This window comes from Lethenteron reissneri, chromosome 67 (assembly GCF_015708825.2).
Source record: "Lethenteron reissneri isolate LAM-NWPU_2019-01 chromosome 67, ASM1570882v1, whole genome shotgun sequence".
NCBI lineage: Eukaryota > Metazoa > Chordata > Hyperoartia > Petromyzontiformes > Petromyzontidae > Lethenteron > Lethenteron reissneri.
The window spans coordinates 639,593-666,209 of record NC_083845.1 but is presented as its reverse complement, the minus strand read 5'-3'; the positions used below and the strand labels follow the sequence as shown (position 1 = coordinate 666,209).

Sequence of the window (26,617 nt, the reverse complement as noted above, 5' to 3'; positions counted from 1 at the left end):
GACAAAGCAGCCGGTGTCTGCTAGAACGAGCCCTCAACACAGCTGGTGAGGAATCCCGCGAACCACGGTAGTATCGACAGAAGAGTGATAAGGATGCAACTGACTGCCAGTGAGCGAGCGAGTGACCGGAGCGAATCAGCGAGTGCGGTATCATCAAGCTCTATTCTCAATCTGGCTGAACAAAAGCTGTTTAGGCATGCGGTGGCTGGACATGCGGGCTACATGACCCAGCCAACGCAGTGCCTGCCGGAGGAGCTCACCGATGGGACTTTGTCCAGATCTTTCAAGGATTTGTGAGCTCCTCTCGATGCTACACCAAAAATGTGACAGCAGCAGCAACACGGTTTCAACCTCAGCCAACTGACGACGATGATGGTGATGATGACGATTACAAACTAATCTAAACTTTTTATCGCACCAGGTATGGCCCACTAAGCTACACAGCTCTTTTTCAGAAGCGACCTGGCCACAAATGATAGCTCAACGAAGGGGATTATCACGTGGAAATTTATAGCAGCTAAATACTCTGAACACGTGATGTTGATTCTAAATGTGGAGGGAAAAACCGGAGGATAATGAGAAATAAGTATAACCCGTAAAAACAAAGTTTTTCACTATAAATCCTTTATATGCGTGGCAGCGAACTTAATATAAAGGATTTAAAAATATATTCGCCTGTGGAGGACGCGGGGATCGATCCCGCGACCTTTGGCATGAGAAGCGAGGGCGCTACCAACTGCGCTACTCCGCCACGGCCTGTGGAGGGGTTACGCTCTGGGCTCTTATACTGTGACGTTCAACCAAAGCCAAGAATGAGTTCTATTTGAATATATGTAAAATAAATTTTTTTTGCCTAAAAAGTGTAAAATTTTGGGAATTTTTTTTCACGAACATTAATTGTCTGGCACAACGAGTCTGTGTGGAAAATGTCAGCTCGATTGGATCATGGGAAGTGGGTTAAAAAACGACCGAAAGATTTGCACGGTCGTAAGCAAGCAAGCACGCAAGCACGCAAGCAAGCAAGCAAGCATGCGAACTTAATATAAAGGATTTAAAAATCCACGCGACCACAGGGAGAGAGATACACGCAAATTCCAAATATACAGCAGCAGGCATCAGGGTCGGGATCGAACCCACGACCTCCTGCATACCCGGCGATGTAGTTAACATCTCTTAGCCACCGCATTTACGAAGGATTTTTTTTTGATCAGCGAAACGTCCAGCGATGCTCACGGGTTGTCGAGCAGGAGGATGATCGGGTTGAGCTCGCGGCGTGGCCTGTAGTAGGCCCGGAGAGGCACGATGAAGTTGTAGAGGCCGTTACCGGCGGTCTCCGCCGACACGATGATCAGTTTGTTCTTGAAGTTGTAGGCCTGAGCATCTTCGTGGCTGTTGTGTTCGCACGCCTGACGCCCGTGCACAGAGAGCAACACAGAAAGCAACGCGGAAAAGGTCAGCGTGACAGAAATGCTACGGATGAACGTCATCGCTACACCACCCCCCGCCCCGCGGCGTACGTGCACTGAACTTTTTTCGCAGAATGTAACTCGGTTCGGGATGAGTTCACCGAGAGGAGGCCAGGGACCGGCTGACATGATCACCACCGATATTAGCCCTGGCCAGGGAATCGAACTCGGGTCTCCCGGGTTCGTAGTGCGGTTGCACTAACCACTGTCGTGCTTTGAATACGAGTAGAGAGATTCGCTTCAATGTTCTTTGACTGAAGTTCACTCGACACGAGCCTGCCACGAGTAGTTTTTTTTGTATAACTGCACGTTTTGTATGTACGTATGTACGTTGAACTTCTTTCGCGCCGTACGTAGCCGGCCGCGCTAATCGGAAGGTGCGGGGAAAGGACGAACAAACGAACACATAACAAGAAGCGGCTTTAAGGAAATGAGTTTCGTCAATCTAAATGCTGATTTAAAGTGCCACAGCTCTCAGCGGCCTCCTAAGAGGCGTTCCAGACGGCCGCAGAAGCGCATCCCGAAGCGCCGCTGTCTTCGTTCGATAGCCAAAAAGCTGCGAGCATCGCCGGAGTTCGCGTGGTGATGGGTTCACAGCTCCTTGACGAGATCAGCGAGGCAGTTGCGGTAAATTGTTTGTGGGTGCAATGAGTGGCCACTTCATCATCTCGGCTCGACCTCGGCGTGAGCCGCGGTCTGATCGTGTGACAAAAAAAGAGGAAACGCAGCCGAATTGCACACCGGCCATCCTCATCACCCGCACTGGCGGCCAGTTGAACAAATGATTGGGGTGACAGGCTGTGCGCATAGCCGTGAACAGACTGTTGGGGCAAGTGCTGTCAGCGAGCACCAATGAAGGTCGGCACATCACACGCGGAGGTGGGTGTCCAGCACCCACGCCCGGCCGCCTTTGTCTTCCCAGTGGCGATGTTTATACATTGTAGCAGGTCGACCTGGGGGATGCCCAGGACCGGATCAGATAAGCGGTGTTGGCCGTGAGTGGGAATCGAACCCGAGTCGCCAAGTTCGTAGCACAGAGCGCTAACCGCTACGCTACCACTCCCCGAATTCATAGACACACACACACATACACACGTGTGTATGTGTGTTACAGTCTGTGCGGCCCCCCTTCTAAAGAGGGGGACCACCAGGGCATCCTTCCAATCCTGTGGACCCATCCAGGGGTCCAGACTTATTATGATGTATTTTAGGGCAGTCTGTGCACGAACGCCACCCGCAGCATTTCGCTTGGGAGATTATCTCTGCCCGGTGCCTTTCCTGGTCTCAGACTCTGGATCGCCTTGAGCAACGGTCCCCAACCTTTTTGGCACCAGGGACCGGTTTCGTAGAAGACAATTTTGTCACGGACCGGGATGGAGGGGGGGTCATCATTGGGTCTTTCCCCCTTTTCAAGAAGCTCTCCAGCGACGTTTGTTTTTTACTCATTTTGGCTACTAGGGGTTAGCAGCTTGTGTTTGTTTTTCACTCATTTTGGCCAGGGGCTAGCTTGTGGACTTACCAACACTGTGACTGAGACAAGTGCGCAGTGCGGGAAAGAGGCGCAAATGGAAGTGGTGAATAAAATAATGCGCGGACTCACCGCTCACTTCCTGCTGTGCGGCCCGGTTCCTAACAGGCCACGGACCGCTACCGGTCCGTGGCCGGGGGTTGGCGACCCCTGGTCTTAAGTACTTCCTCAAAACATGGCACCTCAGCCAGGAAAATCACAGGGAGTGACTACTTCTTCCAATATTTGAGGCACGGCAGCTTCAGCAGGGTCATCCCCACTTTGCCCCATGATGTTTTCCAGACTGAGGGATTTCCCCTCCCCCAATTCCTCAGAAATGCTCAGCAAATTTGCAAACCTGCTCCTGGAGGTCGGAGATTGGATCATCATTCTTTCCCCTAATGATGACTCTATCCCAAGGGGCCACTTTACTCACCCACCCACTCACCTACTCACCCACCCACTCAGCTACTCATCCACTCACCCACCTACTCACCCACTCACTGACCTACTCACCCACTCACCTACTCATCCACCCACTCACCTACTCACCCACCCACTCACCCACCCACTCACCCACTCATCCACCCACTCACCTACTCACCCACTCACCTACTCACCCACCCACTCACCTTCTCACCCACTCACTCACCTACTCACCCACCCACTCACCTACTCACCCACCTACTCACCCACCCACTCACCTACTCACCCACCCACTCACCTACTCACCCACCCACTCACCTCACCCACCCACTCACCTACTCACCCACCCAATCACCTACTCACCCACCCACTCACCTACTCGCCCACCCACTCACCTACTCACCCACTCACCTACTTACCCACCTACTCACCCACCCACTCACCTACTCACCCACCCACCTACTCATCCACCCACTCATCTAATTCGCCCACCAACTCAACCGCCGCTGCGCGATGTGCGAGACTCTGTCACAGACAGTTCCAAAAAACGAAGTTCAAGTAAGAATGCAAGACAGAAGCGTTTACGAAGAGCCCACGCGTGATACCTAAGTTGTGAAAGTTGCGCGGTTTATAAATGTCCTCACCCACCCTCGTGTCAGCACGCTCAGGGGACGGGGGGAGAGTGGGAGGGAGAGGGGAGGGGGAAGAGGCAGGAAAAGAGAGAGGTAATGGGGGGAGGGAGGGAGAGAAGAGGGCGGTATTGGAGGAAGGGCGGGGAGGAGGGAGGCGGGGGAGGGAACGAAGGGAGGGTGGGTCGTAAGGTGAGTAGAAAGCGCGAGTGAAGGGGGGGGGGCATGTGGGGAGGAAGGAGGAGGGGGCCAGCCGCAACCCTGGTCGAGACGCAGGCAGCAGGGCGGCAACCTTGCCCAGCAGGAGGTGGCACAGGGTGGGGAAGCTGTCGATGTAGGGGAAAGCTCATGGGGTAACCCTTGATCCACCTACGGGGTTGGGTGGGTGGCGGGGGGATCGGATCGCAGCGTGAACGAGCGGCTCAGGGCTGGGTTGCGTGTCGGGTAAACGGCAGCGCAGTGGTCAGTGGAGTTGACGTTCGAGTTGATGTATTTTGTACAAATATTTTTTTAAGATTGAAAACGCAATTCTTTAGAACTGCTTTTTGTGCTCCGTTTGTTGTCCTTCCCCCACATAACTCCGATTAGCACGGTTGGCTACGTACGGTGCGAAAAAAATTCAACATATCTACATACTGCCCAGAGACGAACACTACCCATAGACTCAACACTGCACCTTCGATTAGCACGGTTGGCTATGTACGGTGCGGAAGAAATTCAACATACGCACATGCACAGCGACATACATAGTGAGACGTCGTGAGACGCTGACAAGAGTGGACCCTGGGACGTTCGTCCGCCGGCAGGGGGCGACGATTGTGACGGCTGCTGCTGCCGCTGCTGAGTATGAAATCCCAACTGAGAAAATTGGGATTCACAAACGTGAACCCTGAACGTCGGGTGGCACGGGGATCTTTCACGTCCGCTGTGAGCGAAGCGGACGGGCGCGCGGTCGTGGTCGTGGTGGTGGCGACGTTTTCACGGTTGACGCGCACACACCGCAGTACTAACCAGGGCGGCCGCTTGGAATTGATACCACGAACCATAACCGTATTTATTTTTTGTACCTAATATCACCTCCACTGAAGGGGAGGGGGGTGGTGTCAAAACATCGTACAATGAAATAAAATGCAAAGACAAGAAAATAATGCTAAAGTAAAAGCCATGAGAAAACGGTGGCCCGTGCACTCCCCTTCCTAAACACAGCGGAGCTCCTAGCGTGCCGGGTCACCGCCCCCAAGGCATTGCAGATATTCGGGGCAACGCTTGAGAAGGCGCGACACCCCACCCAGCGTCGAGGGCAGGAGGCGAGGCTGTGAGAGGAGTCGTAAGGTCCTGCTCTGAAGAGCGTGCGAGAGGAGGAACCCATAGTCTTGGCTCTTTCGGTAAAGTCACGTTGATGTCCGTGACTTTACCAAAAGAACCAACAATACGAATTCCTGCAGTCACGAAAGTTTTAAGTCAGAATAGGAACCCCTCGTCGTCGTGTGGCAGATCAGTCGGGCACGCCGGGTGCATTGGCCCAAGACCACGCAGAGATTCAGAGCCCGCAATGGCTAACTTGGACTCCGCAGCGAGCCGCGAACGCGCTCCGGCGAGCGATTGGAGTCGGCTCTCCCGGGCCACGGCGAGCGGCAGCGGCGAAAATGCGCAATCGAATTGCATTTTCATCGCGTATCCTCACCCGCTTGCGTATTAGCAGTGCAATCGCCCGATATCCGTGCAGTGTTCCCGTAACTTGGTTGTAATCGCATCGAGAATCGGTCCGAAAACACAAGCTGCCCCCAGCCGACCTCTGTAACAGGGGATTCATCATTTCTCGTTGATTCGTGTTGGTGCGATAATTTCGGTTTTCGAGAGCGACAGACAGAGAGACGCAGCCGTTGTTATATTTTTCACGCCGATTGAAGCTTCCTCCATCGCCGTTCTATATCTTCCCCGTTTTTTTGCTCCTCTCATTTCCGAAAGCCGGGTCACACTCACGGACACGAGAACCATTACCCGGCCTCTGGAGTACCCCGTCCTGGCTCGAGCAAACAATCAACTCGGCTTGCTTCGGAAAACGCGGACCGCCCGTGCCACCCGTTCAGCCTCCCGCACCAAGCGACGCGGTCAAGTGTGGACGGAGACATGGAGGGGGGCCAGGGTGGCCGCCTCCATGCCTCAATGACGATGACATCGATGATGTTGATGACAACGATGACGATGATGACAACGACGACGATAACAATGATGACAACGATGATGATATTCTTGGTTCTTTCGGTCAAGTTACGTATAAGGGAAATAATAAAATTATAAAAATACAAATAATAAAATAAAATTCTCACGACGTTTTGGCAACAACGCAAGCAGCCGTCCTCAGGTGAAGAAACCGAGCTGTCTTTCCGACAGCTCGGTTTTATTTTTATTATTTTATTATTTCCCTTCTACGTGACTTTACCCAAAGAACGAAGAATATGAATTCCTGCAGTCACGAAAGCTTTCAATCAAGACTAATTAATACTAATATTTGATTTAAAGATTTCGTGACTAATAAAATAACAATAAAATTCATCTTCTTGGTTCTTTCGGTAAAGTCACGTAGAAGGGAAGTAATAAAATAATAAAAATAAAACATAATAAAACAATTCTCACGACGTTTCGGCCACAACGCAAGCAGCCGTCCTCAGGTGAAAACCAGGTCCGTCGAGGCGACAGAGTCTGAATGAAACAGCACACGAGCTTGGAGCATATATATAAGCTGGGCGCATTGACAAATGAATTTGCATATCAAAAGGAATTTAGCATATTTGTGGCAAATGCAGGAATGTGATTAGTACTGCATATGCATGTGCATTATGCAGGATTAACAGCATCAAAGGGAGCTGCAGTTACTGCTGCTGCAGTAGTTGCTGCTGCTGCTGCAGTTTCTGCTGCTGCTGCAGTTGCTGCTGCTGCTGCAGTTGCTGCTGCTGCTGCACTTGCTGCTGCTGCTGCACTTGCTGCTGCTGCTGCAGTTGCTGCTGCTGCTGCACTTGCTGCTGCTGCTGCAGTTGCTGCCTTATCCATTTTAATATAACACTATGTATTATTCTACCCACCCTAATGTGTATCATACTGCTATATGTTTACTGTACAATTACGACACCATACATTACTCTGCACACTGCACCATGCCAGTGAATGGAACGCGGTCTGAAAGTCACCGTTCCACTCACTGGCATCGTGCAGTGTGCAGAGTAATGTATGGTGTCGTAATTGTACAGTAAACATATAGCAGTATGATACACATTAGGGTGGGTAGAATAATACATAGTGTTATATTAAAATGGATAAGGCAGCAACTGCAGCAGCAGCAGCAAGTGCAGCAGCAGCAGCAACTGCAGCAGCAGCAGCAAGTGCAGCAAGGCAGCAGCAGCAAGTGCAGCAGCAGCAGCAACTGCAGCAGCAGCAGCAACTGCAGCAGCAGCAGAAACTGCAGCAGCAGCAGCAACTACTGCAGCAGCAGTAACTGCAGCTCCCTTTGATGCTGTTAATCCTGCATAATGCACATGCATATGCAGTACTAATTACATTCCTGCATTTCCCATAAATATGCTAAATTCCTGTTGATATGCAAATTCCTTTGTCAATGCGCCCAGCTTATATATATGCTCCAAGCCCGTGTGCTGTTTCATTCAGACTCTGTCGCCTCGACGGACCTGGTTTTCACCTGAGGACGGCTGCTTGCGTTGTGGCCGAAACGTCGTGAGAATTGTTTTATTATGTTTTATTTTTATTATTTTATTACTTCCCTTCTACGTGACTTTACCGAAAGAACCAAGAAGATGAATCCCTGCAGTCACGAAAGCTTTAAATCGAAACAATAAAATTGTTTTATATTTGTATTATTTTATTATTTCCCTTCTACGTGACTTTTCCGAAAGAACCAAGAATATAATTAATACTAGTTATTGAATTAACTGGTCCTCATTAAAACTGGTTATATAGTTCATTGATCCTCATGAAGACGCCACGGTGGCTGGATATTAACTATACAGGAGGTCGTGGAAACGATGATGATGATGACAACGATGACGATGACGACGACGACGTGCGACATCTCACGCAGTGCCCGGAGAGTCCTCGTCATCGCAGGTCATCGCGTCGTCGTCCTCCTCGTCGTCCTCCAGGAGGTCAGAGGGCAGCTCAGCTCCGTTGGGGTCGGGCAGTTCGAGCACCGGGGCGATGGAGCAGCGGCGACCCTCCGACATGGACATCCAGATGCCGCCGCCGCCGCCGGGCCCGGCGGCCCCCCCGGGGCCACACGGCCCCACGGCGTGGCCGGCCGACGAGGACGAGCAGCGGCGCTCCATGAGGGTCCGCAGGTCCAGCGACACGGAGCCTGGGCGAGGCGCACGGTCGGAGCGCGGCCGGCAGATGATGACACCACCACCACCACCAAAAAAAACCAACGTGGTAAGTATCACACGCGCGCACACGAATGCGCATTATGAAACACTTTTGTGCCCGGACGTGTTAATAAAACTAACTAGAAATATAAACAAAATTGGTTTAACCAGGTAATACCCACTGCGCTCTATATCTCTGACCAAAAATGATCATGGCCACAAATGATAGCTCAACGAAGTGGCTCATCTTCTGGAAATGCATTGCAGCCAAATACTCTAAACGCATGTTTAGAGTAACAAACTGGAGGACCCAGAAAAAAATCTACGTGACCAAGGGGAGAGAGGCACGCAAACTCCATATATACAGCAGCAGCGGGCGTGAGGGTCGGGATCGAACCCACGACCTCCTGTATACCGGGCGAGGTAGTTAACATCTCCTAGCCACCGTTGCGCCCCTTATTATTACACCCAGCAGCAGCAGTGGCAACATCGTCGCCTCCGCCCTCCCTACTGCGAAACACGTGAGCAGCACCCTCCTGACCAAAGAGTCTTGAGACTCGGTGAGGCTTTCCTGGGTAAAGCGATTGTGATCGCAAAAAACAACAACAATTAACAAACCACATTTCTCAACTCTCGACTAGTTTGTTCAAGTGTCCACGTTTAGACAACTGTCCCCCCCACCCCACTCAGACCCCCCCACCGCCATCCAACAACCACCGTCCCCCACCGACGATCCCAATAGCGTCGCCTCACCGATCGTGGCAGCAAACTCCCTGCCGTCACTCTCACGGGGTGGCCCGGGCGGGTGCCCCAACGGGTGCCCGGATAGGTGCCCGTTGGGCGCGTTGCCCACGGGGCCAGAGCCCCCCGCCTTGTTGGCGCCGCTGCCGCCGCCGCCGGCATGCCGGACGAAGAGCGCCGAGTTCTCCTCCTTGGTGATGCTGATGTAGAAGCAGATGTCGGCGGCGGAGAGCAGGTGGCGCTGGCCCGGGTTGAGACGCGTGGAGCCCCCGTCGCGCCGCACGCCGATCAGGCACACGCCATATCTACCGCCACCACAGCCACCGCCAGCACGACATGATGAAGGTCTTTTTGTTTGTTGGGTTGGATCGCGTGTGGATGAATGCATTGTCAACCCCGCCGCCCGCCACCGCCCGACACGGCCAACCGCAGTAAGATTTGTCAAGTAAACAAAACGCGCCGTTTAGTTGATACTACAGCACTAAGCGGTGCATTGGGAGAGTAATAACCCGGCAACATTTACAAACCCTCGGCAACGTTTGCAATTCGAAGCGTGATGCGTCGCTAGAGATTACAACCAGCTTCATCAGGCGATGAGCCAGAATCGTTCAACTTTGCACGAGAGCAGCGTACAGGTCCGACCATCTCTGCGAAAGTGACCCCCCCCCCACGATGAACGTGTCCGGGTTCCTCTTAGGATGGGTCCTCGCTAGCGACGCAAACTTGCCACCAGAGTTTCATCTCAGATCGGATGGACTTCACCAGAGCTATCGTGACCACCCCTTCCTCCCACACACCCACCAACCCGTTCCAGACGTACACACAGACGGACGGACGGAGCGAACGGTGAAAAGCCTTTGACGAAAGTCAATGAGCGTGAGCGTGAACAATCGTCGCAATCAGCGCACTCTAAACTACAAAAACTATTTTTATTTTAGATTTGAAGCTTTCGTGACTGCAAGGATTCATACTCTTAGGTTTTTTCGGTAAAGTCACGTAGGTAAAAAATAATAATAGTAATAAATGAAAAACAACTAAATTAAATCACGACGTTTCGGAGGCAACACAAGTCTCCGTCTTCAGGTGGAACCATCACAGCTAAATTACTGTTTCAAGTAAAGAGAAATCCAAGAGACAAGATCTTATATACTGGTTAAGGGGAGGGGGGAGGAGCTTATCTAAATGTGGCAGTCAGGGACTGGGAGGGTGGGGGGGCGGGGCTAGAAGGGGAGGTCCAAGTGAAGCACCTCCACAGGGATTACGGCCGATGTTGGCTTCCAAAACCAAACAATAGCAGCACTGTTAAACGCGGTGGATGTCAACAACTCGGTAAAATAGACTAGTACCTGTCAAATAAGATGGTTAATAACATATTTCCAATGATTGCTCAATTTGTACCCATCGTCACGGTTGAAGTTATGTCTATGTTTGTATATTTGGATGGCTTCATGCACAAACCTTTGATGGTAGCCAGAAGGTTTGCAGAGCACCTTGGTCTCGGAAAAGACAATATCATGAGAGCCCACAGTGTTGTAACAGTGATCAGCTAGGTGGAAGAATCAGTTTACCAAGTAAGGCGCCCACTGAGCCATGTAGCTCTTTTTCAGAAGCGACCTGGCCATTAACGAGAGCTCAGCAACGTTGGCGGCTTATCATCATCATCACGTGGAAATTCATAGCAGTCGCCAAATCACTCTAAACGCGTAGTGACGTTGATTATAAATGTGGAGGGGGAAACCCGGAGGACCCGGAGGAAAATCCACGCGACCACAGAGAGAGAGACACCCAAACTCCAAGTATGTAGCAGGCGTTAGGGTTGGGATCGACCCCACCGACCTCCTGTACACCAGGCGATGGAGTAAACATCTCCTAGCCACCGTGAGACCTGGTATACGCCACGTTCGCCAAGAGTTTATTACGGAGGGGGGTGGGGCAGGGGGGGAGAGGAGCTGGCCTCTTTCAGTGTCACCGGAGTGGGAAACTAATCCGAGATTTCTGTTAATCGGCTCTCGGCAGCCAGGCCACACGTCACACAGAGGGAATAAACCATGCCAGCGAATATTTGACTTGATCTAAAATCCGCGGGGAGGTGGTGGCCACGCACCTCCCACCGGTAACCCCCCCGGTGACCACGGTTTGACTCCCGACCTCGGCAAACAACAAACCCCCCCCCCCCCCCCCCCGCGTTGGCCGTATGGCGCCGGTCTTGCGAAGCACCAATCGAGGTGTCTACGACATCGCTTCTGTTGAGGGCAGTCGATCTGATTTTGAGTGGACACCACCGGCTTGTATGGACTCAACCTGCAGAGTCGAGGTTCGAGCGCGGAATCGGGATTAGGATTCCGGCGAGTGACTGCGCCGACTGAGATGGCTAAGCGCACCGCCGATCGAGTGAGTCCCACTGGGTCACCGTTGCGCCGCGTGATATGCGAGCAACCGCCTGCCTCTCGTGATTGGCAACTATCTCGGGCAGCATTCTTCATTGCGAGGCCCGCAGCGGGCAACCGGCGGTCCCTGGTGGCCTTTAGTGCGGCCCCTGGCGTGCGGTCCCCCCGTGACAATACACAACAGAGTGAGAATAGCCCCCATCATCATCACCGTTATCATGCTGCTGTCAAATCCCCAATAGTTTGGGATGGTGTGGCAGCCCTCTTCACATCTCACGACTGAAGATGTCTTATCGGCGACAGTGACCCCCGGCCTCTGAAAATGTAGTGAAGACCGCTGGTCTAGACGATCGGCGATTCCGTTGCAGTCCGATGTCATCGCAGTTAGGAAAGCAATGAAAACTGTGACACTCTTTCTCTTTAACCAGCTAAGGCCTCGACTGAGCTGCGTAGCTCTTTTTCACAAGCGACCTGGCGATCACAAATGACAGCTCGACGGAAGTGGCTTGTCGTCATCGTCACCACGTGGTAATTTACAGCACGTGGATTCTAAACGTGGAGGGCAAAAAACTGGAGGGCCCAGTTTGCTGTCGCCCCACCCCCCTCAAACTACGCCCAGGCCTATCCCAACCCCTCCTTATCAATCCCTTTTGTTTTACTGCATCAAAACTACACCAACACTCACAATACACCAATTCTTCATTTCAAATTATTGTCATGCAATGTACAACTTTATAATTGCTGTAAAGCGCCTTGGCAAAGGCGCCATATACATCTCATGGAGGTGAAATTAGAAAAAAATCCATGCGACAACAGTGAAAATTAGACAGTGCAAACTAAAAATATAAAGCAGTAGGCGCGGCAGGGTCAGGATCGAATTCACGACCTCCTGCGTACCAGGCGAGGGAGTTAACATCTCGCCACTTGACGGGGAGAGGATCTGGGCCCTTTCAGTGTCGCCCAGGTGGGAAACTAATCCTGGATTTCTTACGTGCACGTTCATTATTACAACAGCAGGCATCGTCAGGGTCGGTATCGAACGCATCACCTCCTTCAAACCAGGCAATATAGTTAACATCTCCTCATCACTGTGATGATTTTGAGAGAGAGATAGAGAGACACTCAACTCCAAATATACAACAGGCGTCAGAGTGGGGATTGAACCCACGACCTCCTGTATACCAGGTGAAGTAGTTAACATCTCACCACCGTGAGAGATAGAGAAAGAAAACGAAACGCCTGCATACTTCTTGTGCGCGTGGAAGGCGGCGTACGTGAAGCTCTTTCCCTCGTACTCGCGCAGGAACTTGCTGTCCGACAGCTGGATGTGGTAGATCTCGTTCCCTGAGCACCGCCCGTACATCCGCTGCCAGGGGTCGTGGGACTGTCGCCCCTCTCTGGGGGGGGGGGGGATAAGGACGGGGGTGGGGGCGAGGCAAGGTGGGACGGGGGTTAGGTCAGCGGGGTACAGGTTAACCGGACGACAACGTACACACACACACATCGACCCACACACAGACACATCGACTCTCATACACACACACATTTACTCACACACATACATCGACTCCGACACACATCGACTTACACACACACATCGACGCAGACACGCACATCGACTCACACACACACATGGACTTAGATACACACATTATTATTGTAAAAATTACTAACTTAATTGTTAAATATTAGTTGCATATGTAGTGGTGGTGTTGACGTGCGCCGACAGTGATGGATCACGGGGCGCGGGGTTGGGCACGCGATGTGGGCGTGGTATGAACGCGCACGCCGGTGGTGAGGCGCGCTGATACAATCGGGGAAAAGAGGATCGTAGCCAGCGCGCGCAGTGATTGGTCAATAAGATGGGTGCTCTCTGCGACGTCCGCAGGAGGGGTATAAAGGGAGACGCGCGAGAGCACTCGTGGTCAGTGTTAACCAGTTGAAGACCGAAGACGGAGTGGAGGAGGTAGTGGCCCGAGACCCCTAGTCCCGCTGTCCTTGTCGGGACCGGGGCCCTGTGTGGCTCGGAGCCGAGACTGGGGAACCCGTAGTCCGACGCCCGCGTGGGTCGGGACGGTGGTACCCAGAGCCGAGACGGACACCCCAGCCGGGTGTGTTCCGGAAGGCTACGGGGCGTAAGAGCCCGTGTCAGTATAGCTGAGTGGGTGTTAGTCACCCGAGTAGCTGAGTGGGTGTTAGTCACCCGAGTAGCTGAGTGGGTGTTAGTCACCCGAGTAGCTAAGTGGGTGTTAGTCACCCGTGTAGCTGAGTGGGTGTTAGTCACCCGTGTAGCTAAGTGGGTGTTAGTCACCCGTGGAGCTGAGTGGGTGTTAGTCACCCAAGGGGCTGAGTGGGTGTTAGTCACCCAAGGGGCTGGGTGAGTGTTAGTCACCCATGTAACAGTTTGGTGTCAATAAAAAGGAGTGTGCTACCCGTGAAGACGTCTCCCGCCGAGTTACTACTTTACACATACACACACACCACACACACACACGGACGTACACACACACACATCGACTCACACACACATATCGACTCACACACATATATCGACCCACACACATCGACTTACGCACACACACATCGACGCACACAGACACATTGACTTATCGACTCACACACACATCGACTTACACACTCACATATCGACGCACACACACACACGTAGAATAACACACACATGTAACTACACACACACAAACATACGGACTTACACACACACATATCGACTAATCACACATGGACTTACGCACACACACATCGACTTACACACACACATGGACTTAAACACACACACATACATAGAGTCACACACACACATATCGACTTACAAACGCACATGGAACTACGCACACACATATGGACTTACACACACACATATCGACTAACAAACACACATGGACTTACACACACACATCGACTGACACACACCGCACACACACACATGGACATACACAAACAAACACAGCGACTGTCACACACACACATTGACTTGCAGACACATTGATTCACGCACACACGGACTCGCACAGACACAACGCACACCCATATATGGACTCACACGCACACATGGACGTACATACGCACACTCGAACTTTAATATAGACTAAATAAGTTTGTAAATAATAGTTTTGTATGTGCGTGACTTTAGCGAAAGAAGCTAGGGAGAGGGGAAATGCACGCGTGTATAAACACATTCCTGTGGAGGGAGCTGGTAGGAACGTTGGGTTGCTCGGTCAATGGCCAGGGTCAACGGCGGCGTGGTGTATTCCGCAAATATGCCCGACTGTGAGGGCGGGCACAAGCCGGCGTGAGTAGGTTAAACGTTTTATAAGGTACCACGGGGTGACCAGCCCCTCCCCACCCAGCCCCTCCCCACCCAGCCCCAACCCTCCCACCCCCCACCCAGCCCCACCCTCCCCACCCAGCCCCTCCCCACCCTCCCCTCCCCACCCAGCCCCTCCCCACCCAGCCCCTCCCCACCCCACCTAGCGCCTCCCCACCCCACCTAGCCCCACCCTCCCACCCAGCCCCACTCCCCCCCTCCCCACCCAGTCCCTCCCTCCCCACCCCAGCCCCTCCCTGCACGACGGACGGACACAATAATCCCCTGTGGGCTGGTGTAACCAGGAGGTTCCTACCAGTATAAGTAATTAGGAGCGACTGCGAGGGTGTTCCGCCATTTTGGTTGCAAACATTTGCCGCGAGCAAGATCGGCAAATAAATGAAAGTAAACAAATACAAAATGAACCTCACCTGACTCTAACTATGAGCAGATGCGCACCAATCAAGCGTAATTGACATCACGTCACTGCCCAAACCCCCCTACTGAGTGGGCAATTGTTAATATGATAGAATGAAGACGTAATTTAGTATATCTATTGGTTTGCCCTTGTACAGTGATATTGCGTGGTTGCTTATGCATCAAGATTACAGAAAAAGGCTATTCTTCATAAACATTGGTTAATCCCTGTCATTAAATGTAACCTATAAAATGGAATTTGTAATGAGTAAACAATCATGATACTAAATGTTTGAAGGGAGCTGTCAATCTGTGTGTCACCTTGCAGTGTCTACACGAAAAAGAATTCCCCCCTGACCCCCACCGAACGCGTGTGAGTTGGTAGGGTCGAACACGCAATAAGTAACGGAAATAGCACAAAATCGCTAATCAAACTACTTTGAAGGTGACGGATGCGAAATCGGAATAGCACTGGCTCAGCACGGGGCTTATGGCGTGGTGCCTGGCTACTTTTTTAAAACGTCAACCCCATGGTTTGTGAGCCAAATCCTTCGCAAGTTTCGGCCAAAACACATACAGACACACAGAAAAACAATGAAATTTATCGGTAAAAAAAGAAATACTGGCAAGGGAGGTCCCATTACATGCTTATATGATCAGAGCATGTTTATTTACATGTTCACCATAAGTGCCGTGTGTGATCAATGCAGAATTGATGCCTTGCAAAAGTTGTCTATTTGGTGTTTGAACATCTCAACACCGCCCATTGTGTTGCTCAAAAGGGTTAAAAACTATTATTTTCATACTTTGATATGATGGCAAAAATGTCCCACGATATACTGCGGTCTGTTCTCCGACAACGCCTCGTGTTGTTTTCATGACGCAAAAATTGGGTACAACGCGACAAATGTATTAGGGAACACATTTCTTCGTAACGTGGATGCGAATCGGATATGCTGGTGTAGTGCCGTAGATGGGCCACGCTTACCGGCAGTGGGATATGAGGTCCATCTGCAAGGGTGCCGCGTACCGCCAAGGGGGGGGGGGCTGCGGGGGATCTACGATCCTACACAACGCCACCCCTCGATGGGGACCCCAGACAGCTAATCCCCTCGGCGCCACCAACGGGGTGGGCTGCGGGGGATCTACGATCCCACGCAACGCCACCCCTCGATGGGCAAAGGGGCATCAAAGGGGACCTCCCCTGCAGATCGGGACCAGTCGCAACTCAAGACCCAAGACCAGCCAGCTTAGGACCCTGGACCCCCTCGCCCCGCTTGTCCTTGAAAGGGCCGGGACGCTGTGCGGGCCAGCAGTGGGACTCTGGGACTCCCGGCTCTGCGCCCTTGTAAGGGCGAGTTCCGAGGAAGCCAGAGTCTAGACCCGCACCTTGGCTGGGTCGGGTCAGGTAGCCTCCCCTGGGGTAATTGTAGCCGGAGGACCCGAGAGCGTAGCCAGAGTAGGCTGTGTCCCTAGGCTGTGTCCCTAGGCTGTAACAGAGTATCAGGACTGTTGGAGTGTTGTATCGTAATAAAGAAGTTACCTCTACAAGTGTCTCCGGAACCCATTACACTGGTGACCCTCGACTTAACGACGCCTCGACTTGCGACCTTTCAATATCATCAGTAAGACCCCCCCCCACAGCAACGACCAAAACTCGCATCTACGGCCGCCTCGAGACTGCTACCGACGCCGAGTCGATTGGCGACGAGTGTGCCTGTGTCACGCACAGACTCGTGGTGTAGTGTATAGTGTTGTGTGTAGGTAGTGTAGTGTACAGTAGTAGTGTATAGTATAGTGTATAGTAGTAGTGTAGTATAGTATATAGTAGTGTAGTGTATAGTAGTAGTGTTTAGTAGTGTAGTGTAGTGTATAGTGTAGTGTACAGGCGATATGTCGTGCTGCAGACTCGTCGCCTGATGGTACTGCTTTGCTCTTCCGTCGTATGCGTGTCTACGGTGTAGCCCGACCGTCTGCGCCGAGAGTGAACGCAGCGGCGTCTCTTTCTCGACACTTTTGACTTCTTTCTAAATTTTCTTCAACTTCTGAAACATTGTCGCCTTTCACTACTGCGTCCGAGAAGAAGAAATGTGACGCACGTGCAGAAAAGTACTTGAGGATTTTCAAATGTGTTTGTTTTTTACTTAATAAAATGTTTGTAAAAGTTACGTTAAGTTGCGATAAATGTTTGTTAGGGTGACTTCCATTCATTTCGTGGTCAATTTTGGTATTTCTAACGGCACGTAACGGGTTTCCAGGAACGGAACCCCATCTTATAACTTTGTTACATTGGGGAAACGAAACGTCATGTCTCCAATCGTGTCCGCGAGCACAAGTCAGATCTGAAACATGGCAAAATTGAGTCTTCCGCCGTTGCCGATCATTGCTACAACGCTGTGGGCTCTCATGATAGTGTCTTTTCTGATACCAAGGTACTCTGCAAACCTTCTGGCTACCATCAAAGGTTTGTACACGAAGCCATCCAGATATACAAACACAGACATAACTTCAACCGTGATGATGGGTACAAACTGAGTAATTATTGGAAAGATGTTATTAACCATGTAGTAAAGATTTAACTATACATATTTGTCACATCTTATTTGACAGGTACTTTTCTACTTTACCGAGTGTTGACATCCCCAGCGTTTAACAGTACTGCTTTTTTGTATTTGGATTTTCAGCCAACACCGGTTTAGGTCGAGGTACACCGATTGTTCTCTTGCACAGGTCGACGTTCGCCAATTTCTCTTGTAGCCCCGCCCACCACCTCCACGTTCCATTCCCTGGTTACTACATTCAGATAAGCCCCTCCCCCCTTAACTTGTATTTAAGGGCTTGTCTCTTGGAATTTTGCCTCACTTGATGCAGTAAATTTAGCTGTGACGGTCCCTCCTGATGACGGAGACTTGTGTTGCCTCCGAAACGTCGTGATTTATTATTTATTCATATTATTACTTCTATTATTTATTTTTTATTTTTATTTTTACCTACGTGACTTTACCGAAAAACCTTAAGAGTACCCATCTTATAACATTGAGCCCTATGGGAGATAAGGGTTCGACTTACGACGGCTCCGCTTGCGAACATCGTCAGGAAACAAATTACTTTGCAGGTGCGGTGGTCGCCTGTAACGCGATCGAGCGAAAGGAACTGCGTCGCAGCGCGAGTGGGAAGGAGCGGTCGTATGGCTGCCCAGGCGAAGCATCGCCACACGAGCCGCCGGGATGCTGCTGGATGCTTCTAGATGCTACCCAAGCGCCTCGGTCTTTGTTCTGCCTGCGTTGCGCACCAAGCGCGTGATCACGGCACTGTGCTTTACCCATCATGGGATCTCCTTTGCCAGTACCAAAATATGATAATAGGTTTTTTCCTCTTTTTTCTGGCAACAAAACAGGTGTTAAGATGTTAAAACACCAAACGGAAACTTTTTACAAGGAATCATGTCTGCATTAACCACAATGCTTGTGGTCAGAATTCAAACGAAAAACACTGATAATATATATGCATTGTCCTTGAAACTGATTGATCCACACCAGAGACAGCTTTATTTTAAGCCTCGTCTCCATTGTGCATTATTTATTGTAACGAGATTTTTCAAAGAAGGCAGCGTTCTTCGCCAACTACTACTATTACCGCTTGCTCACCCTGACGAGCCTCGCCGAGTCTCAAGACTCCTTTACAGGAGGGTCTGCCGAGTTTATTTTTCGCAGAATGGTGGGGAGGGGGGGGGTGATGCTCCCGCTGCCACCACCATCGCCGTCACCGCCGGGTGAATCCCCCAGTGAGCGATGCGCAGGGCGATCGTCCCCCGGCACTGGGGATTGTTTTTTTGGGTGCGAACACGCGGCCGGCGCGCTCGCGATCACTCACTGGCCGCGGGACGTGTGCAGCAGCAAGCGTCATGAGCGTGGACGTGGCGGGGCACACGCAGTTGAGCGCCAGCAGCGCGTACTTGAACTCCTCCTCGCACACCACGTGGTCTGCCCGCACGCACAGACGGAGGAGTTCGTTGCAGCCCACACGGACCGGGCAGATCGGATGTGTCTGGCTACGTACAGTGCCAAATAAATTCAACACACACACGTACATACTGCCCATAGACTCACACACTGCCCATAGACTCAACACTGCCCATAGACTCACACTGCCCATAGACTCAACACTGCCCATATCCATAGATCAACACTGCCCATAGACTCAACACTGCCCATAGACTCAACACTGCCCATAGACTCAACACTGCCATAGACTCAACACTACCCATAGACTCAACACTACCCATAGACTCAACACTACCCATAGACTCAACACTACCCATAGACTCAACACTGCCCATAGACTCAAACACTGCCCATAGACTTAACACTGCCCAGAGACTCAACCCTGCACATAGACTCAACACTTCCCATAGACTCAACACTGCACCTCCGCTTAGCACAGTTGGCTACGTACAGAGCGAATGAAGCCCCACGCACACAACGCGCACACACCATCCACTGTCGAGGCACGCACCCGCGAACTTGACGGGAACTTGTTTTCGGGTCTCAGGATCTGCACGTAGAGTGGGCCAGCCCGGCGCAAAGTCTTTCACGGCCCACGCCCGCAGGATGGTTTGCTGGTCCTGCAGGAGTAAGGGTTCTTAATGCCAGGGGGTGGGGAACCTTTTTTCTGCCAAGGTCCATTTGGATATTTAGACCATCATTCGCGGGGCCGTACAAAATGATCAAATTAAAAATTAGCCCGTTATATTTGGTCAAACATTTAATTAACTCGCCCCTAATGCGATGGCTGGAACTGCTTCTCTTTGCGAGGCGAGCGATGTTAGCTGGCATTGATGATGTTGCTACTCGCAACTGATTTTTCGAGGTTTGCTCCGAGATTTATTGAATTTCGAGTCCCGCCTGCGGTTGCCTTGGCAGGGCCAGACCACCCCTGATGTACGCACACCGCGGTACAGGGTGAAGGCGGGAGGCAAAGTAGCCTGCACCTCCGCCTAAAGGAGGCTCCGGTGACCTCGAAGGTGTTTGGCCGACCCACTAGGAGGGACCTCACGGAGCAGCTCCGCTCACGTCAACCTCATTCGTTCCACGGGAGGAGGTCGCTCCCTCTCGCGTTCTGCTCCTGCTGTCTGGAATTATCCCCCACCTCCTCCTCCTCCTCTTGAACTCGGCGTGGTTGAGGCCCTGCCGTCCTGGTTCAGGTCGAGACTTAAGACCCCCCCTCCCCGATTGTTTTCATCTGCATCAGTGGCTTTTGGGGCCGTCCATAAATGACGTCACTCGATTTTGGACGATTTTTGACCCCCCCCCCATCGTCACACGGCGTCACAAAAAGTCAAACCCCTGAAATATGACGTCACAAAGCTCTGCCCCCCCCCCCCCCAAAATAATAAAACATGCTTCAAATCGCTTTAAACTATTGTCATTGTAGTGCGTATTTAATGTGGCGCTGCACTCTGATGTTGTAGGAGAAACTTGTATTAAAATGTCTATTTAATTAAGTAGAACGTGTTGTCTATATTTATTTAAAGTTGCGCATTTGATGCGACGTCACATTTTTCAAACCCCCCCCACCCTCGTCACACATCGTCACACATCGTCACAAATGTCTGACGCCCCTCCCCCCTAGGTGCGTGACGTCATTTATGGACGGCCCCTTTGCCTTTCTCCCTGCAACCCCCCCACCGCCCACCAAGCATCTGAAGATGCGGCTGGCATTGAGACGCTGCGACCTGAGCGTCCATTGCGTCTCACCGCTGCCCCCCTCACACAGGGGCTCTGCCCCGGCCCGACTCGCGTCACGCGGCTCTGCGGAGACTCCACAAGAGGGTCGGCCGATGCCGGACACAGCGAGCGGCAAAACAACTCGGAGACACCGCGGTTCGAAACTGACCCGCTACACACACACGCGCGCGCGTGACGGACATCACGGATCACGAGCGGCTCCCACCCTGCCCCCCCCTACCGGGAGGCGGTGCTCACCGCGGCGATGCGATCCTCGTTGCGGCTGGTCAGCACGAAGCACACCTGGGCGCTGTCGATCCTGCAGCCGCCGCGGGACAACACAGCAGGTGGGACAACACAGCCGGTGGGACAACACAGCCGGTGGGACAACACAGCCGGTGGGACAACACAGCCGGTGGGACGCCCATTCCGTTCAGAATGACGACGACTTTGGCACTTGGGAGAACGATTTTAAAAGATAACGGAACGAACAAGCTCTCCACACCTAGAGATGAGGATGCTCAGATGGAGCCTCGGGCTCACTCGATGGGATTGTGTCAGGAACGAAGACGTTCGGAAGCGACTTGGTGTGGCCCCCCATTGCGGACAAGATGCTTGAGGCAAGGCTTCGGTGGTACGGCCATGTGATGCGAAGTGAAGAGTCATCAGTGGCCAAGACTGCCGTGCGTATTGAGCCAGAGGGCCGCCGTCCACGCGGACGTCCGAAGAAGCGATGGATGGACCGAATAAAGGAAGACATGAAGACGGTCAACGCATCCCCTGAAGATGCCCTGGACCGAGCCAAATGGAGAAGACAATGCCGAAAAGCGGACCCTGCGCCACAGCGGGAACAACGCTAGGAAGAAGAAGGACGAACCCGTGTGATTGTCCCACGCAGCGGCACGGAGACACACGGAGACGTGGAGATGGACCACAGACACGGAGACACACGAGAGACACAGAACGAGACACACGCAGAGACACACGGAGACATACGCAGAGACACACAGACACGGAGACACACGCAGAGACACACGCAGAGACACACAGACACGGAGACACCTGCAGAGACACACAGACACGGAGACACCTGCAGAGACACACAGACACACAGACACACGCAGAGACACACAGACACGGAGACACTTGCAGAGACACACAGACACGGAGACTCATGCAGAGACACAAACACACAGACACACGCAGAGACACACAGACACAGAGACACTTGCAGAGACACACAGACACGGAGACTCATGCAGAGACACGCAGACACGGAGACACACGCAGAGACACACAGACCCGGAGACACATGCAGAGACACATGCAGAGACACACAGACACATGCAGAGACACACAGACACGGTGACTCATGCAGAGACACACAGACACGGAGACACCCGCAGAGACACAGACACGGAGACGCATTCAGAGACACACAGACACGGAGACACACGCAGAGACACACACACGGAGACACACACAGAGACACACAGACACGGAGAATCATGCAGAGACACAGACACGGAGACACCTGCAGAGACACAGACACGGAGACGCATTCAGAGACACACAGACACGGAGACACACGCAGAGACACACACACGGAGACACACACAGAGACACACAGACACGGAGAATCATGCAGAGACACACAGACACGATGCACTCACGCCACCCGATGTCGTTGTTGTCGATGCGAGATCGGCGTGAGCGAAGGAACGTGAATTCACTCTCTGCTACAATGCATTCCCACCCACCCACCCAGCCACCCACCCACCTAGCCACACACCCACCCAACCACACACCCACCCAGCCACACACCCATCCAGCCACCCACCCAGCCACACACACACCTAGCCACACACCTGCAACACCCACCCCCCATCCAGCCACCCACCCAGCCACACACACACACACCCACCACACACCCACCCACCCACACACCCAACCCCCCAACACCCACGCCACACACCCCACCCCACACCCCACCCAGTCCAGCCACCCACCCCAGCCACCCCACACACCCACCCACCCACACACCCACCCAACACACCCACCCACCCATCCAGCCACCACCACCACCCACACATCCACACACCCACACACCCACAACACCCACACACCCAGCCACCCAAACACCCAGCCACCCACACACCACACACCCAGCCACCCACCCAGCCACACACACAACCTAGCCACACACCCGCAAACCCACCCACCCATCCAGCCACACACCCAGCCACCCACCCAGCCACCCACCTAGCCACACACACACCCAGCCACACACCTGCAAACCCACCCACCCATCAGCCACCCACACACCCACCACTCTACCCACACACCCACCCACACACCCACCCCACACCCACCACCCAGCCACACACGCACCCAGCCACACACCCACACACCCACCCACCCACAACACCCACCTACACACCCACCCCACACCCACCCACCTAGCCACACACACACCCACCCACCCACACACCCACCCACACACCCAGCAACCCCCCACACACCCAACACACCCACCCCAGCACCACCCACCCACACCCACCCCCAGTCACACACCCACACACCCACCCACCAGTCACACATCCACACACATACCCAGCCACACACCCCAGCCACACACCCAGCCACACACACACCCATCCACCCACACACCCAGCCACACACCCAGCCACCCACCCACACACACACCCCACACCACACACCCACCACCCACACACCCACCCATGGAAACCACCCAGGCGGGCCCCACAGCGAGTCTCTGGCTCTGCGTGGCCGGGGGTGACAGCGAGCGGTGCAGCGAGAGGGAGGGCGGGGTGCACCACTCGGCGGTGGGGTTGGGGGGAGCGTTTGGGGGGGTGGGGGGAGGGGTTGGGGGGGAGCGGTTGGGGGGTGGGAAGGGGTTTGGGGGGTGGGGGGGTTAGGGGGTGGGGGGAGGGGTTGGTGGGGTGGGGGGAGGGGTTAGGGGGGAGAGGTTGGGGGTGGGGGGAGGGGATTGGGGGGGTGGGGGGGAGATGTTTGGGGGGGTGGGGAGATGTTTTGGGGGGGTGGGGGGAGATTTTTGGGGGGGTGGGGGGAGGGGTGTTGGGGTTTGGGGGATGGGGGTTGGGGGGAGGGGGTTGAGGGGAGGGGTTGTGGGGGGTGGCCATCCCGTACTTGGCGCGTGCCAGGTCCTGGTCCCCTGAGGCCGAGCCTTGCCACGTAGATGGACGCGCTGGTACCACATGGGGATCTGCAGGACGTGGCGAACCTTGCGGGTCCATCTCCGACGGCAGAGGATCACACGAAGCAGTCCTGCGGCACGGGGGGGGGGGGGGTGGGGATGGGGGGGTGGGAGATTGTATGGGTAGGGGTAAGTTGGGCAGGGGTTGGGGATCAGAGCGTGATGGTGAGAGAGGGAGTGTGAGTGAGGGAGTGTGATGGTGAGTGAGGGAGTGTGATGGTGAGTGAGGGAGTGTGAGTGAGGGAGTGTGATGGTGAGTGAGGGAGTGTGAGTGAGGGAGTGTGATGGTGAGTGAGGGAGTGTGAGAGAGGGAGTGTGATGGGGAAAGAGGGAGTGTGAGTGAGGGAGTGTGATGGTGAGTGAGGGAGTGTGAGAGAGGGAGTGTGATGGTGAGTGAGGGAGTGTGAGAGAGGGAGTGTGAGGGTGAGTGAGGGAGTGTGATGGTGAGTGAGGGAGTGTGATGGTGAGGGAGTGTGAGAGAGGGAGTGTGATGGTGAGTGAGGGAGTGGAGGAGGGAGTGTGATGGTGAGAGAGGGAGTGTGATGGTGAGTGAGGGAGTGTGATGGTGAGTGAGGGAGTGTGAGAGAGGGAGTGTGATGGTGAGTGAGGGAGTGTGAGAGGGAGTGTGATGGTGAGAGAGGGAGTGTGAGTGAGGGAGTGTGAGTGTGAGTGAGGGAGTGTGATGGTGAGTGAGGGAGTGTGAGTGTGAGTGAGGGAGTGTGATGGTGAGAGAGGGAGTGTGAGTGTGAGTGAGGGAGTGTGAGAGGGAGTGTGATGGTGAGTGAGGGAGTGTGAGTGAGGGGTGTGATGGTGAGAGAGGGAGTGTGAGTGTGAGTGAGGGAGTGTGATGGTGAGTGAGGGAGTGTGAGAGAGGGAGTGTGAGTGAGGGAGTGTGAGTGAGGGAGTGTGATGGTGAGTGAGGGAGTGTGAGTGAGGGAGTGTGAGTGTGAGTGAGGGAGTGTGATGGTGAGTGAGGGAGTGTGAGAGAAGGAGTGTGAGTGTGAGTGAGGGAGTGTGAGAGAGGGAGTGTGATGGTGAGTGAGGGAGTGTGATGGTGAGTGGGAGTGTGATGGTGAGTGGGGAGTGTGATGGTGAGTGAGTGTGATGGTGAGTGAGGGAGTGTGATGGTGAGTGAGGGAGTGTGATGGTGAGTGAGGGAGTGTGATGGTGAGTGAGTGTGATGGTGAGGAGGGAGTGTGAGAGAGGGAGTGTGATGGTGAGTGAGGGAGTGTGATGGTGAGTGAGGGAGTGTGATGGTGAGTGAGGGAGTGTGATGGTGAGTGGTGTGGGTGAGTGAGGGGTGTGATGGTGAGAGAGGGAGTGTGATGGTGAGTGAGGGAGTGTGATGGTGAGTGAGTGTGATGGTGAGTGAGGGAGTGTGATGGTGAGTGAGGGAGTGTGATGGTGAGAGAGGGAGGGGTGTGATGGTGAGTGAGGGAGGGGAGTGATGGTGAGTGAGGGAGGGGGGGGGTGATGGTGAGTGAGGGAGGGGTGTGATGGTGAGTGGGAGTGTGATGGTGGTGAGGGAGGAGTGAGATGGTGAGTGAGGGAGTGTGATGGTGAGTGAGGGAGTGTGAGAGAGGGAGTGTGATGGTGAGAGAGGAGTGTGGTGGTGAGTGAGGGAGGGGTGTGATGGTGAGTGAGTGTGATGGTGAGTGAGGGAGGTGTGAGTGAGGGAGTGTGATGGTGAGTGAGGGAGTGTGGGTGAGTGAGGGAGTGTGATGGTGAGTGAGTGTGATGGTGAGTGAGGGAGTGTGATGGTGAGAGAGGGAGTGTGATGGTGAGTGAGGGAGTGTGTGGTGAGTGAGGGAGTGTGATGGTGAGTGAGTGTGATGGTGAGTGAGGGAGTGTGATGGTGAGAGAGGGAGTGTGATGGTGAGTGAGGGAGGGGTGTGATGGTGAGTGAGGGAGGGGTGTGATGGTGAGTGAGTGTGATGGTGAGTGAGGGAGTGTGATGGTGAGTGAGGGAGTGTGAGTGAGGGAGTGTGATGGTGAGTGAGGGAGTGTGAGAGAGGGAGTGTGATGGTGAGTGAGGGGAGTGTGATGGTGAGTGAGGGAGTGTGAGTGAGGGAGTGTGATGGTGAGTGAGGGAGTGTGAGAGAGGGAGTGTGATGGTGAGAGAGGGAGTGTGATGGTGAGTGAGGGAGTGTGATGGTGAGTGAGGGAGTGTGATGGTGAGTTAGGGAGTGTGATGGTGAGTGAGGGAGTGTGATGGTGAGAGAGAGGAAGTGTGAGAGAGGGAGTGTGATGGTGAGTGAGGGAGTGTGATGGTGAGTGAGGGAGTGTGATGGTGAGTTAGGGAGTGTGATGGTGAGTGAGGGAGTGTGATGGTGAGTGAGGGAGTGTGAGAGAGGGAGTGTGAGTGTGAGTGAGGGAGTGTGA

The 26,617-nt window shown here is 53.3% G+C and overlaps 1 protein-coding gene and 1 pseudogene across 1 annotated transcript in view; one reads left to right on the top strand and one right to left on the bottom strand.

Moving 5' to 3' along the window:
• Positions 1–1,229: 1,229 nt before the first annotated feature.
• On the bottom strand, positions 1,230–24,238 carry LOC133360087 (potassium channel subfamily T member 1-like; annotated as a pseudogene).
• The window catches only part of LOC133360086 (nucleoporin NUP188-like), a 44,272-nt gene continuing 41,891 nt past the window's right edge, over positions 24,237–26,617 (top strand). The window contains exon 1 of the mRNA XM_061578675.1: positions 24,237–24,269. Coding sequence (XP_061434659.1) covers positions 24,237–24,269 — 33 coding nt within the window. The remainder of the gene's footprint in view (positions 24,270–26,617) is intronic.